We start from the raw sequence: 17,888 nt of genomic DNA, 5'->3' as shown, positions 1-17,888 counted from the left end.
TAATAATTAACATCTGGTCCAGTGTCTACCATAATACCTGTGTGCTGTAAACTTTTCACACCTAAGACTCATTTTAAACTCACTTATACCTTAAGATCCATCAAGCCACCTCCATGTTTGAAGGCTGGTTTATTGAAGTGCCTTTGAGTCCCTTCTTATATTGGTAGGACTGCTATTTTGTATTTGGATATGTGATAGTCCAGTCATGAATCACCCCCCCCCCCCCCGCCTTGAATGGTGTTACATTCAGCAGTCTGTGCCACTGTGGAAATTTCAAATGCCATTGTAGCCACTTGGTGTGGGGAACTAGGGCAGATGTCAGTGCAGCTGGCACTTGCGTGGCCTTTGGAGTCTGTAGCCATATGACTGTGCTGAGTGCCAATTCTCTTCTTTAGACAAGGTCATGATCCTCCAGTTTCACGTCTGCTTGTTAAGAAAGCACTTTAAAAAAAAGCAGGGAAAACGGGATATTATTTCTGAAAGTGAAAGAACTAGTTGTGTATTTGTGCTATTCTGCCAATAGGACAATGCCAGCTAAAAGTTATGTTCAGAAAAGCTCCTTGTGTCAAGCCACTTTGGCCAGGTTCACACGACATCATGTGCCACACTGCTGGGGCTAATAATGTGACCGGCATGCAATTGTGCAAACCAGAGCATTCTCAGACCAATGGGCTACATCACATCCGAGAGCAGCATTGCCAGGAGCTCAGATTTCCACATGTGGCTCTCTACAGTAGAGATATTTGCTTGAGTTTTTGCCTTTCTCCTTCTGTAAGAACAATGGCTTTTCAGCTTTTTGATTCAGCAGAATTCTTTGTAGCTGCAAGATTCTATTTTGGAGCTATATCCACTATCTGGTGCTTGGCAAATAATGTACATTTGAAATGGATAACTACATTGGGAAATCTGACAACACTGAATTGCTAGGTAATTTGGTCCAGGTTTAGAAAATGTTCCTAGAAAGTATCTGCATGAAAGTGTCAAACAAAGTCTTATTTGCAATTTTTGAAGGCAAAATTTGTAGGCAAAACACTCTGCATCATCACCATCATCACTGGCCTTCAAAAATGGCCCTGTATGGCATAAAAGAAATAAAAGGCAGACCCCCTACTCTGGGGGGTCTTAGAATCAAAACATAGGAAGGAAAGAAGGGCAACAAAGGAAAGGGATGAAGACAGAGATGGTGGCAATGACCCTGAATGGAACATCCCTGAAGATGGGGACGCACAAGGGCAAGGCTAACCTCCTAATATATTTTTTTCTTTTTTACTATCTTGGTTTGCTTAGAATTCTCTTTTGCTCCTTAGTACCTGGTGAGTGCCTTGGTGGGAACATATAGGGGATCAAGCATATATGTTTGATCTTTGGGGACCTTAATCACTGTAGTGGTGGGTAGTGAGAAATATGGAATTGGGAGCAGGGCTAGTCAAGTAAGGATTGACTACTAATGGCTGAGCTATGTTCTAGCCCTCCTTGTATCTACAGGTATGGTTCTTCAGATACTAATTTTAAATGCTGGACCAGTTCAAAACAAGACAATTTAAATAATGGATCAGGCAGCCAAACTGCCATGCATTACCAAGACCTGTGTGGACAAGGAGATAGTCCCCCACAGTCAAACAAGCAGACCAATTAAATCATGTCCATGTTCCTGCTGTCAAGCTCAAAAGCAATGTGTACCTCCTTGAGGGTAGAGCCCCCCTCCATTTGGTGCGGAAGGGGAGAGGGAAATTAAGTTCGGAATCAGCTCCTGGCACTAACTAGGCAAAGAGGGTCTTAACGCTGCTGATTCCTTGTGTTCACTGCAGCAGAGCTTGTACAGGTCCATCCTATACCCCAGAGTTGATAGCAATGAAGCAAATCAGGAGGGAGTTTGAGGGCAGATGGAGAAAAATTTCTAATGAATGCAGTCAAGCCCTGATATATGCCTAAAGTCTATTAACACCACTACCATTATTTAGGAATGGTAAAGAAACAACATCTCATCGCCTCTGTTCAAGTTTCTCTCTGCCACCCAGTTAGCTTTCCAGGGTCATCCAGAGTCTATTATACACTGGTGTGGTTATATTAGACACTGCCAGGCACTTCCAGGATACAATTTCATGCAGCTGCCAGGACTCAGACTGCACTTGTTACTAGGTTGACAATTGTCATTTAAGTGTGCCTGTGAGGAAAAATTTAGTTTGAAATGACTTAACATCTTCTTTCCTCTTATACCTGAAGGTTTTGTCCTTTCCTTTCTTGTTGTTTTTCCTTGCCTTTCCTTTTCCCTTAGGTTTGGGTCAGAAGGGGGTTCAGGCACTGGTAAAGTCAAGACCGGATTATGGTCATGTGCTCTGTGTGGGACTAACCTTAGGCCCAGTTCAGAAGCTGTAAATGGTACAGAATGAAGAAGAGGGTCCTTTTCTCAATAATGTATCACACCGCTGCTAAGTACAAGCATTGCACTAGCTATTTCCAAGCCATTGTGCCAAATTGAAGATTCTTTTTTTTAACACCAGGGACTCCAAACAACTTGAGATCAGGTTGCCTTCGGGATCACCTCACTCTTTATGGCCCCACCCAATCCTTGCAGTGTCTCTGGTGGTGCTGCCTGGTCCTAAGGTGCACCTCACCACTACACCTAACAGTTGTAGCGTTTGCGCTCCGGGTCCTAGTCTGATCTTTAGATGGGTGCTTAAGACATACCTCTTCATGCAGGCTCTCCCTGAGGTATGACCCTCCCAGTGTACTTACATTTTTTTTATTGATCAGTGATAGTGTAACAGTGTATTTTTATTGTTTTATCATCATTATTATGTTAACTGCTTTGGTAGTTCACTGGAAAGCAGTATATACATTTTTTTAATATTAACAAACAAACAAAAGTGTAAAGTGAGGCCACACAGAACATTGCATACTAAGGCTCCTCAAAGCAGACCTCTTCTTCAGTATTTGCATAAACTTGCTCACACATTCATTATGACGAATTGTTTCATGGACTAGAATCCATCAGAACTGATGAAATGGTTGCTAGTCCATGCCAGGAGAAAAAAAGTTAAATCATTAAGCGGCAACAAGGTGCTACAATGGACAAATGCATCTCCATTTCTGGAAATGTGAAATTTTGCACAGATCATGTGATGCTGTTTCAGCTAGCACAGTGCACTCCTCTGGTGAAGCTAAGCAAATCATGTTTAACATATAACTAGGTTGTCCTTGTGTTTCTGAAGCTGACTTTAAAGAGTCATCTGGAGTACAGCTGAATATACTGCTAATGTAACTTTGACACTAGTAATATTTTGCTATTAGCACCAATTATCAGGATCATTTTTAAATGAATGCATGCCTTCCAGCAACTGGCTACATGATTAGCAGTAAATAATCCCATCCTACTCTCCAGTTGTATCATTCCAGAATTATTTTATTTTAAATGCTATGCAGGACCACTCAACAAGGTTTCAGCTTTTTACACATGAAATGTAGACTTTAAAGCAGAAGTGGACATGTGGCATGTATGCAGTTCTTTCTTGCCTGTTTCTGCTCCTGGCACCGAATTTGACCTGGAGGTGCCAAAAGGAAGCTATTTTGTAATGCCTCCTGAGCGCATAATTCAGTTCGCCAGCATGCACCTTGTTTGCTCACAAAATCACCACTTCTTTTGCTGTCCCAGTAGCAAATTAAATGACAATTTTGGCAGGTAAGGGTTGTTGTGGTTCCCAGTGAATTCTGGGATGCCAGTGCAGCAGCTTGCTACCCAGAAATCGTTCCACCTCCGTTTTAAAAGCTGCAATTCTATACACAATTACCTGGTAGTATGCCTCAATGACCTCAGAGGAACATAATTCTGAGCAGAATTATATATATAAGACTGTGCTGAAAGGCAAATAAAATATGAAAGTATTCTTCTATACAAATATGAATTCCTAGCAAATTTCATATCCTTAGCCAATTAGTAAGTTCAATAATTCAAAATGCTACTTCAAGAAACCTAATTTTGCCACAATTTTATTTTTTTGGTTATTTTTCAAAGAAAATTTATGAAGATTGCAGGATTTCTTATGTAGGCTCCTATGCAGGGAAAAGGATTATTTAAAATTCAAGATGCAAACACCACAGATTTGGGTTCCTGGGAAGCCATATGCACTTTACTTTTTTCTAGGCTTCATACTAAGCATATGCCTGATCTTTACAAGCCTGCCTTTTACAACTTAAACAAGTAACATTTTTACTTTCTATTACCATCTGAAATGTCTTTCTAACCAATTAACTGACCCATGAAACGAGGTCATTAATTTAAATTACCCACAAAAACTCTGTGAAGGTTGAAAATCAACCAGGCTACTATTAGTCATCTAAAACTTCAATAGAGGATGCTAATGAGGGCAAATGGTCTGGCACAATGAATCCTACACACTGAACGCAAAATAGCAAGTTATGCAAAAGCAGACAGATGAAGGATTAAAGCGATGAAACAATATAGTAGTGGGCTGGTTTTTAAACTAGATACAATGAATCATAAAATACTTACCTATGGCATCTGAAATTTCATTGACTTTGAACTTGAAAAATAACCACTTCCCTTCCCCAGATTGTCTCGGGGAATCCAAACTGACTTTAACAGATTGGACCAAAGTAGGAGGCATTCACCTATCCTCTGTCCAAACTCACAGGCATCTGAAACAGCAGCAGCTCACTTATATACCACAACCTGATGGGGCATCATGGTTAAAGTTCATGCCCACCGGTGCACTTTGGTAAGGCCTCACCTCTGGGTCCTGTAATAACAGGTCGATGATGCTGTGTGAATGCTGTTCCAAGGGAAGAGGTCTGCGAAGGCGAGGGGCTGCTGAAACCAGACTTCTCTGACTTCTTTAATGTAGTTGGTGATGGCATTCCTGGCAAGAATGATTGATAAGTGCAATTTAATAATGCTAGGTCATGGAAAGTGGATGCAAATGCAGATAAACTTAAAGGACAAATTAAATTGCATACAACAGGAAGCCTGAAAGCTTATTTATGACTGTCTTTGGGGGCAAAGGATGGTCATCACTGGAGTTAAAAATTCATATTAAAATGCAACAATATTTTTCTTGTAGTATCTTTGAGAGCCACTCCCTGACACATTATTAATTACCATTCTTCTTAAGCCCTGTTCTTTTATGCTACCAGCTTACAATATATGGAACATTTAGATTTTCTTTTTACATATTTAACAGAGTGTTCTGCTTTTCACTCTCCCTAGTTTATGAGGAGGCATGAAACATGTCTCATGGAGTAAACTCAGTTCAGAGTTCTGAAACACCAGAGGTTCTACAATATATAACAGGACATAACTCTTCTCCCCTTGGGTTGCTGTTTTTCTGAAAAGTTCTGAGTGAGATTGAAGAGCACTCTATAGAGGTTCAGGTGGTTGGGGTGGGGAAGGTTGAGGGAGTTATGCACAAAGTTGAAAAGTTGCTTTGGAGATGAGTAGCTTGAAGAATTCCAGATGCTTCTGCAGTAACAACTATTTTGAGTTACAAGCAATGTTCACTTCTGAGGCTCTACTATGTAGGAGGAAAAATAGGATTTTAAAGAGTCTTTTAGTGCAGTTCCATTTTAAAAGTATTTTATAAGAACAGCTTTATATGTGTGTGTGTTATTCAGCTGTTTGCATATGATTCTCTTTAAAGAGCATTAAGAGAGATTTCCAGTTCAGAAGTGAAAACCTTCTTCTGACTTCACCTTTAGATCTGGTACTAATCGGAACACAGGAAACTGATCAGCACAGGCTATCTAGGTGCTCTAAGCTGTCACCTGCACCTTTTTCCTGGAAATCTCAGGAGCTGTACCTAGGACCTCTGCATGTGGTTTAGACATATGCTCTACCATCAAGCTATGGTCTTTCCATGATAGGTCCTACTCATGTTGTGAGCCACCCTGAGGCTTGGGCAAATGGGGCGGCATATAAATGTTTTAATAAAATAAATAAATAAATAAATAAATACATTTTGATTTTATTATCGCATCTGTGACCAGATGAATTCAATACATAATACAGAGGTTATTGTCAGTATTATCGGAATAGGGAATCTGTGAGATAATTCAAAAATAAATCTTTCAGTGATGAGGATTCAGTTCCAGCTCTTAACCACCTATCAGAATACTCTGCATAATATATACACAGTGCCGTGTACTCAGAAGTAAGCCCCATTGATTTCAGTGGTAAGTGTGCATAGAATTCCTATTTTTTCCCCAAACTGTTTATATTCTCTAACTTTTCTACAACATGAAATGGCATGTTGTTGGATTTAATAAATATTTATTTTTAAATAATGGAGAATAAGAAAAACTGGAAATTGGTTTAGGATCTGGAAAAAGCAGGATTCTGTTTGCCCCTGAGAAAGGACACAGGGGTGCAATCTTTAAGATTCCTCCTTCCCCTGCAGGTCTGTGACTCCTGAAAACCTGCTCTGGCCAGCCGGGGCATGGAGGGGGAGACTTCAAAGCAGTGCCACAGGCAACACAGAGGCTACAGGGGAAAGGAAGAACAGTTCACGGCTCCTCCCTCCACTAGGGAGTCTGCAGGTTCTCAGAGCTGCCCATGAAAGGAAGCAACTTTCAGTTCATGCAATTATCAATCTGTATTCAACCTTACACCAATGCTTGACAGTCATACTTTTTTTAGATGTTATTTTCACAATGGGAAGTGCAAAGATTAGCACAAACCTTGTAGAGCTGCAGGGTTCAGATTTAATTAGGTTCTGGACAGAAGTGAGTGGGCTGAGACAGAGACAAGAGCACAGTTGCCCAGTCTCACACAAGGCAGATCCAACACTCCACCAACTTGTGTGTTGAGAGCAAGTATCCTGCTCTCCTGGTGCTTGCTATATAACCTTCTCTAGCTTAGGTAAGGCATTAAAAGGTTCACTGAACACAATGGAGTTTATTCCTCCACTGTGAAAGACATGCATAGGATTACAATAAAAAGTGTGATTCCATGATCTTTTTTTCTCATAAGGAAGACTCACTGTGTTCAGTGAGGCTTGCTCCCTAGGAAGTATGTTTGGTATTGCAGCCTCTGTGTGGTCAAGAATAGCATGACAGCATTTCAATATCTCATTTCAGCTGAATTCAATATAAACTCTGATGACTGCATTGTAGAAACAAGAAGCTGTTTATTTTGTAAATACGGATAACTGGTATACGATAGTGGCTAAACGGCAGTCTTATGCACACTGAACTAGCTGCAGTGACAGCAGTAAGATTTGCTTATAACAAAATATGCATAGGATTGCTCTGCATGGGTATGTACCAAGTCCCAGGCTGAAATATTAGGGACCATGATGCCCTTGCCCCATTAGTGGAGATCTCAGCCCTGGTATATACCATATCGGTTATAATAGTCGCTTATTTTGCAGGCCTCAACAATTTTATAAGAATCTTATAATATATAAAACTTTATAAGAATTTTATAAGCAATTTTTAAAGAATTGCTGACATGACTGGCATCATGGCTTACTTAAGTCATGGTAGGTTGAAGCACATGCCAGACTGCTTTCGAATTTTCAAATATGCAAAGAAAGTTAGTCCTAGTAAAGTGCCAATGAAATGATGGGCACAAATCAGTCATAATTAACAAGTTCTATTGTCTTCAAACAAGGCCACTTTCTTCTGGATTTGGCCCAGATACTTGGGATATTGAACATTCATTAATGATGGATTTTAAATATCTGTATTTAGATATTCAAACTGAAATTTAGGGAATAAGCTCAACTGAACTCAAAGGAGTTTGCTTCTGAGTAGAGATGTACAGGATTACATTGTTAATTTATAAATTGTGGGACACAGCAATCTTTCACAACAGCCTTTTAAAATACATATAATATATAAATATATACTAAATGGCAACTCTGTTTAAGTGTGCATATATACACAACATGCAACTTGAAATCTTCATTTTTCATTAACAATATAATAATTATATTGTTATAATATAATTATATTGTTATAATATAACTAGAGAAAGTCAAAGGCAGAAGACCAAATATGAGATGGATTGACTCCATAAGAGAAGCACAACTCTTAAATTTACAGGACCTGAGCAGGGCTGTTATGGGTAAGGCATTTTGGAGGGCTTTCATTGATAGGACCGTCGTAAGTCAGAGAAAACCTGACAGCACATAAGCACAGTTATATGCAAGAGGTTATAATCAAGAGATCAAAAACTAATGACTTCATTCAGAAGAATATGTAAACTGGATTTTGAGCATTTAATAATGCAATTCTATACATTTTAGTCAATAGAGCTCACTAGCGGCTAGCTGTGTAGAAGATTGCAGTCAACTGTATTGAAGGAATGTAACTGAGCTTGAACTGCAAGTATATAAAACGGCCTTCCCCAAGCCTGTGGCCTTCAAAGACATTTGAGCCACAGTTCCCAGAATTCCCATCCAGCAGGGCCTTTGACTGGAAATTCTGAGTGCTGCACTACAATCGTGGTAGGAAGGCACACAGCTGGGGAAGGCTAATCTGAAAGATATATTGTAGGGTCCAGTGAATGGTCTAGCAGCATCTGATGCTGTCATTTATTTATTTATTATTTTGATTTGTGACAAAAAATGCACAGGATTGCACTGTCACAGTGCTTTAACAGTCTTTGTAGCAATATACTCTAGAAACAATTGGGCTGATATATTTTCATCTTTTAACAATGAGTAGTTGTGGAATAAACACTCAGTGCAAAGGTGAATTTATGAGTTAACAAAACAAATACAGAACAGCCAAATGTATGTTTTAATTTCACATAATTGATTATTCTGAAATGTATAATAAGTTTGTTTATATTTTTGTATCTGTTTATATAAACAGATAATATGTTTGTTTATATCTACTGTCACTAAACTAGCTTTCTTTGTCTGGCTTCTGAGAAAGAAAGATCAGATCCATAATGGTGCTACACAGAACAAAATATGTTTAGTTCCAGAAAATATGTAATTCTCTCTCTTCACTTAGTAGGAATTTAAATACAGTACACAACAAAGAGAAAATTTAGACAGTATTAATCTTGAAAACTGCTCACAGATCAATTCTGCTTCATCATACTTTTGTGCAATTTTTGCCAAATTAAAACTGACTTAATTTTTACTTATATCATTTTCTGAATTTCTAAAGCTATTTTGTATATACCAAATCGTGTGCCAGTTCCATATGCCCAATACACAAATGCAAGCATAAATTGCATAATTAGTCTCTGGATGTTTCTGCTTACTGGTGTCCTGATACAGATGGTACAATCTCCCAGGAAAGCCTTCCAAAACTCTGCAGTTCACAAACCTTCAACCCAAGTTGAATATGCATAAACATTTCATGTTCATCATCATCATCATCATCATCTTCTATACCTCAGTAAAGCACTGCAGTGGTTTGGTATCTTGGACTTATTTGTATTTACAAGTCAAGAAATATTTTTTCTTATTGCATATGCAACAACCCTTATCATTAGCCAACCAAGAGAAAACCGTACATTAATTTCATTCACAATATCTTTACTTAATTGATAACATTTCACATATTTTTCACAAACCTACGAACATTTTTTTAAGGGTAAGCCATCCATCAGTATACTGAAGCCAACCATGATAATACTCTGTTTCTAAATGTACACAGAAAAAAATAATTTCACTCCTTAAGTATCACTAGAAAGTTCTCACTACAGAATCACTTAGTACACATTTCTGATCTTCACATTATAACAGTTATATAACTGTCATATCAATGTAGGCTAGTGTGATTACTAACAGCAGCATACATATGAATAACACTGCTTGCATTTCTTTTAACAGTAGGAACGCACTTAAAATATCTATGTACCCTAGGTATTGTTATATGGGCTCTCATGTAATTCATAGCAAAGCATATTTGTACCAGAAACATTGTGTTGTTTAAAGGAAGAACTAAAGTAACTTTTGAACAACCCACAAAGAGAACCCATAGTTTATTGCTAGGGTGTGAACAACAGTTTATGGCTACCAGACCATGGTTAGCATGGCTGGATTCACACAACACAGCAATCCCATAGTTCAATGACAACCTACACAAAGGTTGTGAGAACATAGCCAGTGTCTCATCTATATGTCCAGGCTCACACTTAACCAACTCTAATATAAAAGAAGATGCAAGAAAAGAAACATTTTGTTGGTATTCACACACTCAAGTTCAAGTATGGGTTGCCTATGATTTGTTGAAATGTGGGTTGTTTTATTGCATGAACCCAGCTGTGCTAACCATGGTTTGTTAACTAGAAACAAGTCACAGTTCATAATCCAACAGTGAGTTCCCTTTGTGGATTGTTCAGGGCTTACAATCCATGGTTTGTTAGTGTAGCTGGGTTTGCAAACCACAGTATCATGCCATTCAAGAAGAACCCTGAATGTGGATTGTTGCATTGCCTAAACCCAGCTAATAATTCTTTTAGGAAACATACAACAGAATAATTGTATGTTTCATAAATATACAACAATATAAAAATACAAGAAACATATGAATCACATATATGAATTCCTGATATATTGAGAGAACTAACACTATACACTTAATAAGATGCATCAGTATATGACATACATTATCATTTATTACAGGTCAAAATCTTTGAATCTAAAGTCATCTTGCTTCCTTTATATTAATGCTAAACCACACAAGGCTGGAGGGAACATCAGTTTTCTGTTATTCATGGTGTACCCGACATGTAACTTTATATCATTGTTCTGTTATGCCATGATACTTAAATGTTCCTTTCATTCAGATACTGCTGTTAAATTTCTGGGTGTCAACAAAGCTATTTTTATAACTGACATTGTACTTTTTTGGATGGATTAGATATAGCATAGGAACAAATCACTGCCTTTTGGAAGACACAGTTTTATGGAGATGTTGCAGATGGAGAAAAATCATGACAGGCAAAAAGCTACAATCATAAATTCAAATAGCTTTTATAAAGCTCTTACCCATTACTGCGGCATGAAACTTTTGCAAGTCAGTGATCAAAGATACATTCTTCTGCTGCATCCTCACATAATGCAAGTGCATTGCAAGTGAATGAAGGTATTTTGAATATGAATGATTTGAATATGATATTGACCTTTAGCAATCTAACAATATCCCTGCCATTTCTAATATATATATACAGCAATCAAATATAAGATTACAGTATGTTATAATTAATGAAGGCATTAGACTTCAACAGTATTAAACATAATAATAATTCTTCCAAATTAATCTTACTAGCACAGAGGTGGACTGTCAGGCGATCTAGTACTGCCATATTTGGATCTTCTTACAAAATAGAGAAAGGGAAAACAGAAGAAATGAAGTTATGAGGAAATCAACAAGTTGTACAGCCAGTTATGAATCTCTATTAACGCTGGATCCTTTGCATTATATTCAGTTATCTTACTACTGTGCACCAACAACTTTTCTGTTATGCCTGATCACACAATCCACAGATCTGCAATTATGTCGTATCACAGAGGAGTTTGTGACATATACATAACTCATAGGTCTCCACACTGAAATTACTTCTTTGGGAATTTCATGGAAACAGCTGTGTGACCAGGTCTTTGGTTTGCCATCATGTCTGATTTTAAGACTCAGCTCATCTTCAGTAAATAACTTAAATGAACAGAAGTCCACTGATTGCCTTTTCATTCTTCTCCTTTTGAATGCAAGCAATATGCAAAGTATTTCTTGTTTCTTAGTGGAACTGGCCAAACCTTCTTTTCTTGACACTATTCTCTTACCCCTTTTTGCAGCTTTCTATTCAGTAAGTTTCTTCTCTGTTCATATGGGAATAGCTTTGGGCATCTGCTCCTTTCATTAAAGATTTGTCATTTGGTGATCTCTAAGCTTGGAAAATTTGTTTTGGGGTTCTAGAAGGCTTTCGATTATATGCAAATGTGTATTACTTCAAGCTCATGTTCTATGAAGCAGCTAAATTATGACCAGGTGAGTATAACAGTGTGTAAAAATATATACACAACTCCATAGACACAGGAGTATTACTTTGGAAACATTATGTACAACACCTAGATCAACAGACTGGAAAAAAGACATTTTAAGTGCATATACTAAAGTAACCCCTTCTTACAAAATGACTATCACAATCTTAGAGCTGTTCTATCACATTAAATAAAAAGGGAGCTAGGCAATATAGACCCCATTGATTCAAAACTGGGCTGTAAAACGTGTGAAAATCTTGGTCAATATTTGAAAATAATTTCAAACTTTTAAACTTAGACATCACTAAATTTGTCATGGAGAAACATAAACAAAGTAATATGACCAGGCTGAGAAATATGAAAACCCATAAAATATTTCAGTATTCAGAGATCTACTCCCCTCTTCCTCTACCAAGAAGACTGAAAGGGAGAATTTAATAAGAACTTTTACTTACACTGTAGGTCCAAATAGCGTAAAGCAAAAAATTCTTTTATTCAGCTGCAGTAATTTGTGTTAAGTGTTAACAGAAGTGTTAAGTGGTGATCAGCTCTCTCACCTCTTTATATTTTTGCAAATAACATTATTGCAAGCATAGAGCTCCCAATTTGGATTAAGACCATCACATGGAGGAAGAAGACTTCAGCTGTCTCCCCGACACTGTTTTGTGAATGAGAATCCTCCATCCAAGAATTTGCTAGTGGCTTTCTTCAGGAGAGCTGTGTTAGAGAAAGATTAAGCCTCCAGCCTTTTAGTGCCATGAGTCTGACCCAGTCACAGACCTCTACTTTCAATGCCAAGTTAGGACATAAACAGAAACAAAGTATAAGTTAGGATAGGCAGAGCTAGGAAGTTTATTTGCCCCGCCAACAATTCTTCTTATCACTTGGACAAGACTATGTTCAGTTAGTTCATGTAAATCAACATTTTATTGCAAAGCCACATCTGAATTAAACTCCCACATTAAAAGCATACCGATATGACCAGCTTGGTCAAGCAACCAGCATATACAAGAGAATGTGTTCAGTCTGGCATGCGCCTTGGAACACACACACATGCACCTCTTAGTGATGCCTATAAGCTTTCAGCGGTTTCCAATAATAATGCACTATTGCTTCATTGTGCCAAGGTGTTAAAAGGCTCTTGTATCCATGTCTTTCTGTGAGCCAAACTAAAGTTTAGTTCCCTAAGCCACCATATCTTGCTGTCAAAATAGGTTTCAGAATCCTTGCCTTCTTCTGTCTCAGAGATGAACCAGCTTTTTGCCCCTCTATAATTCTTCCTTCCTTACTCATAAACCTTTGTGCAGTCCCCATCTCTGTCCACCTGTCGGTCTGCCTGTCATCTTGCCCTGTCACTTGCTTCAGCTTCAGCTCTTCCTTCCTTGCTTGTTTGCCCTTACCAACCCATTCAGTAGGATCCCTATAAACCACAACTACTCCCTAGGAGTAGTTGCCAAACATCTGGTCACTGCCATTTCATGTGCAATGCAATGTACTGCTGATTTTGTCTGTTGCATATTCCCTAAAAGGCATGTCACACAGCAAAAATATCCACTCCCACAAGGTGCACTGCAATCACATGGAGATCCTCAGCCAGGGTGTGAATTATTGTTGCAAAGTAATGGTTGTATTACTTAAAGGTGCACCAAAATAATTCAGTAAAAGTGACATTCCTACTTTAGAAACCTTCAGTATTGGAAAATAATGTACCAAGCTTTCTGACTGCTAACCTCAGTTTCTTGTTCGCTCATGGTATACTGCATTTACAGAAGCTTAAAAATGTAACTGCATGTCAAAGTGGACTCCAATAACTTTATTTCAAGCAAAAATTAAAAGTGATCAAAACGTTTTATAGAGGAGAACAAAAATATAATACTAAGCCTCTTAAAATTGCCTGAATTGTGAAACCAAATAATGAACACTAAATAGGTCCTGTCTGCTGGAATCAAAGCTTAGGCCAGTCAGCATTTTCACCTAAACCCTTATTACAACGAGGCATTTGATTTTTCATCTCTGCCCTTTGTTCTGCCCAAAAACTTAACCAACTTAACCTCTACCCGTTACTTTCTGAAGTTTGCCTGCCATCTATTAACTCTGTTCTTTCCATCAAAGCCTTTTAGGTCAACCAGAAGACAGGAATATCTCAAACTAATGACTTCAATCATATTTTTGAATCTCATGGTAGAATCCTGTGCCTTCCTTACAAAAAGTGGCTGTCAGGGCCCTGGATGTCAACTGAGGCTTAAGTCTTTCCCCCTTGCTATTTTCCAATGAAAATGGTCACTCCGAAAGCTCTTTGTTCCAAATGCTTCAATTTTGACCCGGCCCTAGTAGCCATCCTGCAAATAGCAACACTCTTTTCTGGAAGCAGGAGGGGAGTCTGCAATTTATTGTGCCTTCCACACTACCTCATTTTCTGCTTTTGGGTTCTTGAACCTTATGAAGAGGATTTTTGTAGAGTGCAGAGGACTTCATGGAAGAGCAGGACTGGCTAAAACTGCTTCTTCACATCTGTGCACATAATTATCTGGATCCAACTAAATGTAACATTTAAATTATCATGGCAAATTGAATGGCGGGACAGACACACACACACAATTCCATTGGGAAATTGATTCAGGGTAAAGGATTAATCCCCCTTTCTCACTTAGTCTTAAGTGTATCTGGGTGCCTGCTTCTAGCAGAATGATAAATATGTAAAGAACTGTCCATGGGACATACTGTACTAGGTTTTTTTTTAAAAAACACACTAGAACATCACATGCCTGCATAATAAAGCAAGAACATGAAAAATAATAAAAAAACACATAACAAATGGTAAGGAACTTCTTTAGAGAAACCCATAAACTCTTGCTGTCATTATTTCAAGTATGGTATCTTGAGAAAAGAAGTGTAAGAAGCTTTCTAGCACAAAGGCTTATCAGGAAAAGCTCTTTTCTGTAAAGTTGGGCTTTTCCTACTGATTAATGCTACATTCAGCAAAAGAGGCACTGTCTGCCTAATTACGTTAAATACTTATCTTCAGGGGATTAGCAGGGTGTTTCTGCTCAATGTCACTCTTCCTGACAGCCTAATGATAGATCTGTTTACTTAAGAGGGCAATTAGTAATTTTTTAAAACTGTTTCTTAACTGCCTTCCATATCATGAAAATATTTGATTAACACACTCTAGCTTATCTTACACTGGGAACAACATATTCCACATAGTTTTTGCTCTTTCTTCAAAGGAGCACAACCACAGCTTGCAGTTATCTTCCAACACCCTCACATTCCACTTTTTGAAAGTCCAATGAAATTGATGCTGTGTATTTTGATAATGGTCCTCTCCATCAAACAGGTCTGGGCTAATGTAAGGAACTCCAGATAGAAAAACAAGGGGGGAAACCAGGATTCTGAATTCCACCTTTTAACTCTGAAATGACAAATGGTGCCCATATTCTACATTCAACTGGACATGTCCTCAAACATACGCACTAGAATAACCAAAAATAGCATAACAACAAAAAGGTGCTTTTTCAGGGCAAAGATGTTTGCCTTCTCCCTGCTTATAAAAAAAGGGGGGGGGTCAAGAAGGTTTTGAACTGGAAGCATTCAGAGACACATAGGGACATTAAGGAACATGCTGAACTCTGGGAGAACAGTACTAGTTTGCTTCTACTTCCTTCAGCATTTAGAGAACCACTCTTGTTTTTTATTTATTTTGTGATGCAGGATTTTAGATTGCTGATGTGTCATATCAGCAATCTAAAGCATATAGGTTTTTTTTTATATTCATGACTGCTGTCTTTGAGGGCCTGTTGGTTCAGAAACCTTGAATAAAAATGCTTCAGCAAACATTCCAACAAACAAATAGTGCAAATAATTATTAAAGGTTAAAGAGATAAATAGAATTTTAGGTATATGAGAATTCTGTTGTAGAGTTTAATGTTGTGATGCTACATGGAAGGACTCGTGACGAATGTAATTCATCTTAAGAGTCAAATCAGTGAAGTTCTTTTATATGTTGCCTCGTGCCAATTAAGAAAGAAATACCATCTTTAAAATGAAATGTATGTTTGTGTGTAAAACCACCTTTCTCAGTAAAAAACTGGAAAATTAATAATCTGAACTTTTAGAAAGAAAATTCAGCATCCTAAAGTATAGTGATGTAAAAGCATGAAACTATTTCTGATACTGAATACAATACTCTCTGGGAATTTACTATCATAAAATAAAAGGTGCTTGCATTATGCTCTCCTCATAAACTTCAAATGGATTTCAAGTATAGCTGCATTGCAGCATTGCAATATCGAACCTACAAAGGAACAGTGATTATGACAAAAGAACTACCTCTGCAAAAAGGATCACAGACATTCAACTATTGAACTTAACATGGAGGAAGCTTTACTCACAAACAGTAACTTTTCTCACCCCTTTCACAGCCTAAATATAATTTATAAAAATTACATTCCTTTGGTAGAGAAGTATGGACAGTTGTCAGCTAAAAGATTTCGGGAACACTTTGGCTATTATGCTCAACATGCAGAGTTCTATGGTAATGAAACTCATGATGGATTAGCATTTAAAAGAAATAAAATATATTCTGGACCTCCTAAAACTGAACGAATACTGCTTCCCCCCCCCTAAAAATGAAAAGAGCAGGTAAGAAATCAAACAACAAGATTTGTGTGTTAATATGTCCCATAAATGAAAGTTAAGGTTAGACAAAATATTAGTATTGCTGATCACTCATTCTGTCATAAAATTCTCAGTGAACAAGAAAACGTTTGTTCTCTTGTGGAAAATTTCTTAATTTATTTGTGATTGACAGAATTTTTGTGAAAAGTTCCTTCACAGTCACTATCTCACCCCTCCTACTTTATTAACAGTTTTTTGTGTCTCCACTGATTTGGAAGGACAAGAACTGTGAATCCATTTAATTATTTCCCTCAATTTCAGTTTTCTGGCTAATCTACAGTCCTCAAGATACCTTCCTCAATTTCACTGATGCCCAAATGTTATAGATTATAGTGGAATAGTATATCCAGAGATATGGCTCAAATTATTATTCTCAGTTTGAACAAATCAATTGACATTTAGATAAATAGCATCTTAAAAACTGAGTTTATGGGGTAAGGTAAATACACTTAAGATGACCACTGTACTCAGATTATTTCTATTATATGTGGGACTTATTCTATCTGGCACAAATGCTCAGAAAACTGAGGTTTTATTTTTGTGATTTTATCTGAAAAGGATGCAAATTCAAATTAAAGAAGGCAGATTTCATTTTCCAGACCTTGCTTTATATTATTAGGTTTCTCTGTTGACTCAGATTGAATTTTTGTTGTATGCTGGATCTTCTGCCTTGGTACATTTCAGCATCTTTTCATCTGGTTCATCTCTCGAAAGGTATGCCATTAGGTTCCAGGCACACAAGCTAAAATGCTTTCCACACATTTTACTACTGAGCTATGGCATATGTAACACCCCCGCCCCCCAAAAAAACTTTGGTCTGTTTCCATATGGTATATTGACTCTGTGGAGCACTTCAGATCTAAAAATTGGTAAGAAATGTATTTTTTTCAGCAGAGATGAACAGATCTATAGTTGGATCAAGTGCTTTTTTATCATAAATCATTTCAAGGTGGGATACAACAAAACTTAAACACACATAAAATACTAAAACAATGGTAAGATTATGAATTGAAAACTAATAGTTAAAATCAAATTGCACCATGTATACCAAGGTGAACAAGTTAGTTTTTAGGGCCTAGACAGAGGCCAGTAATGATGGGACCTGGCAAAACCAGCATAATCTAGAATTGAATTCTACAATGGCTCTTATAGGTGATCAAACAAGTAGGGCCTCTGATGCTGAATTTGGTTTGCAGGTCCATTGGTATGAATGAAAGGGGCTCTTCAAGGCCAAACTGTTTAAAAGGCCAATGC

General features: G+C 37.6%; 1 protein-coding gene across 4 annotated transcripts in view; it reads right to left on the bottom strand.

Annotated features, from left to right (window-relative positions):
• The window catches only part of NFIA (nuclear factor I A), a 407,074-nt gene that overhangs the window by 78,764 nt on the left and 310,422 nt on the right, over window positions 1-17,888 (bottom strand). For all 4 annotated transcript variants that reach the window (XM_044430438.1, XM_044430439.1, XM_044430437.1 and 1 more), the window contains exon 7: window positions 4,749-4,877. In XM_044430438.1, the coding sequence (XP_044286373.1) occupies window positions 4,749-4,877 (129 nt within the window). The remainder of the gene's footprint in view (window positions 1-4,748; window positions 4,878-17,888) is intronic.

This window comes from Varanus komodoensis, unplaced genomic scaffold (genome assembly GCF_004798865.1).
Source record: "Varanus komodoensis strain SLA01 unplaced genomic scaffold, ASM479886v1 scaffold20_1, whole genome shotgun sequence".
Lineage (NCBI taxonomy): Eukaryota > Metazoa > Chordata > Lepidosauria > Squamata > Varanidae > Varanus > Varanus komodoensis.
The sequence above is the reverse complement of the archived record's forward strand: the minus strand, read 5'-3'. Positions and strand labels throughout refer to the sequence as shown.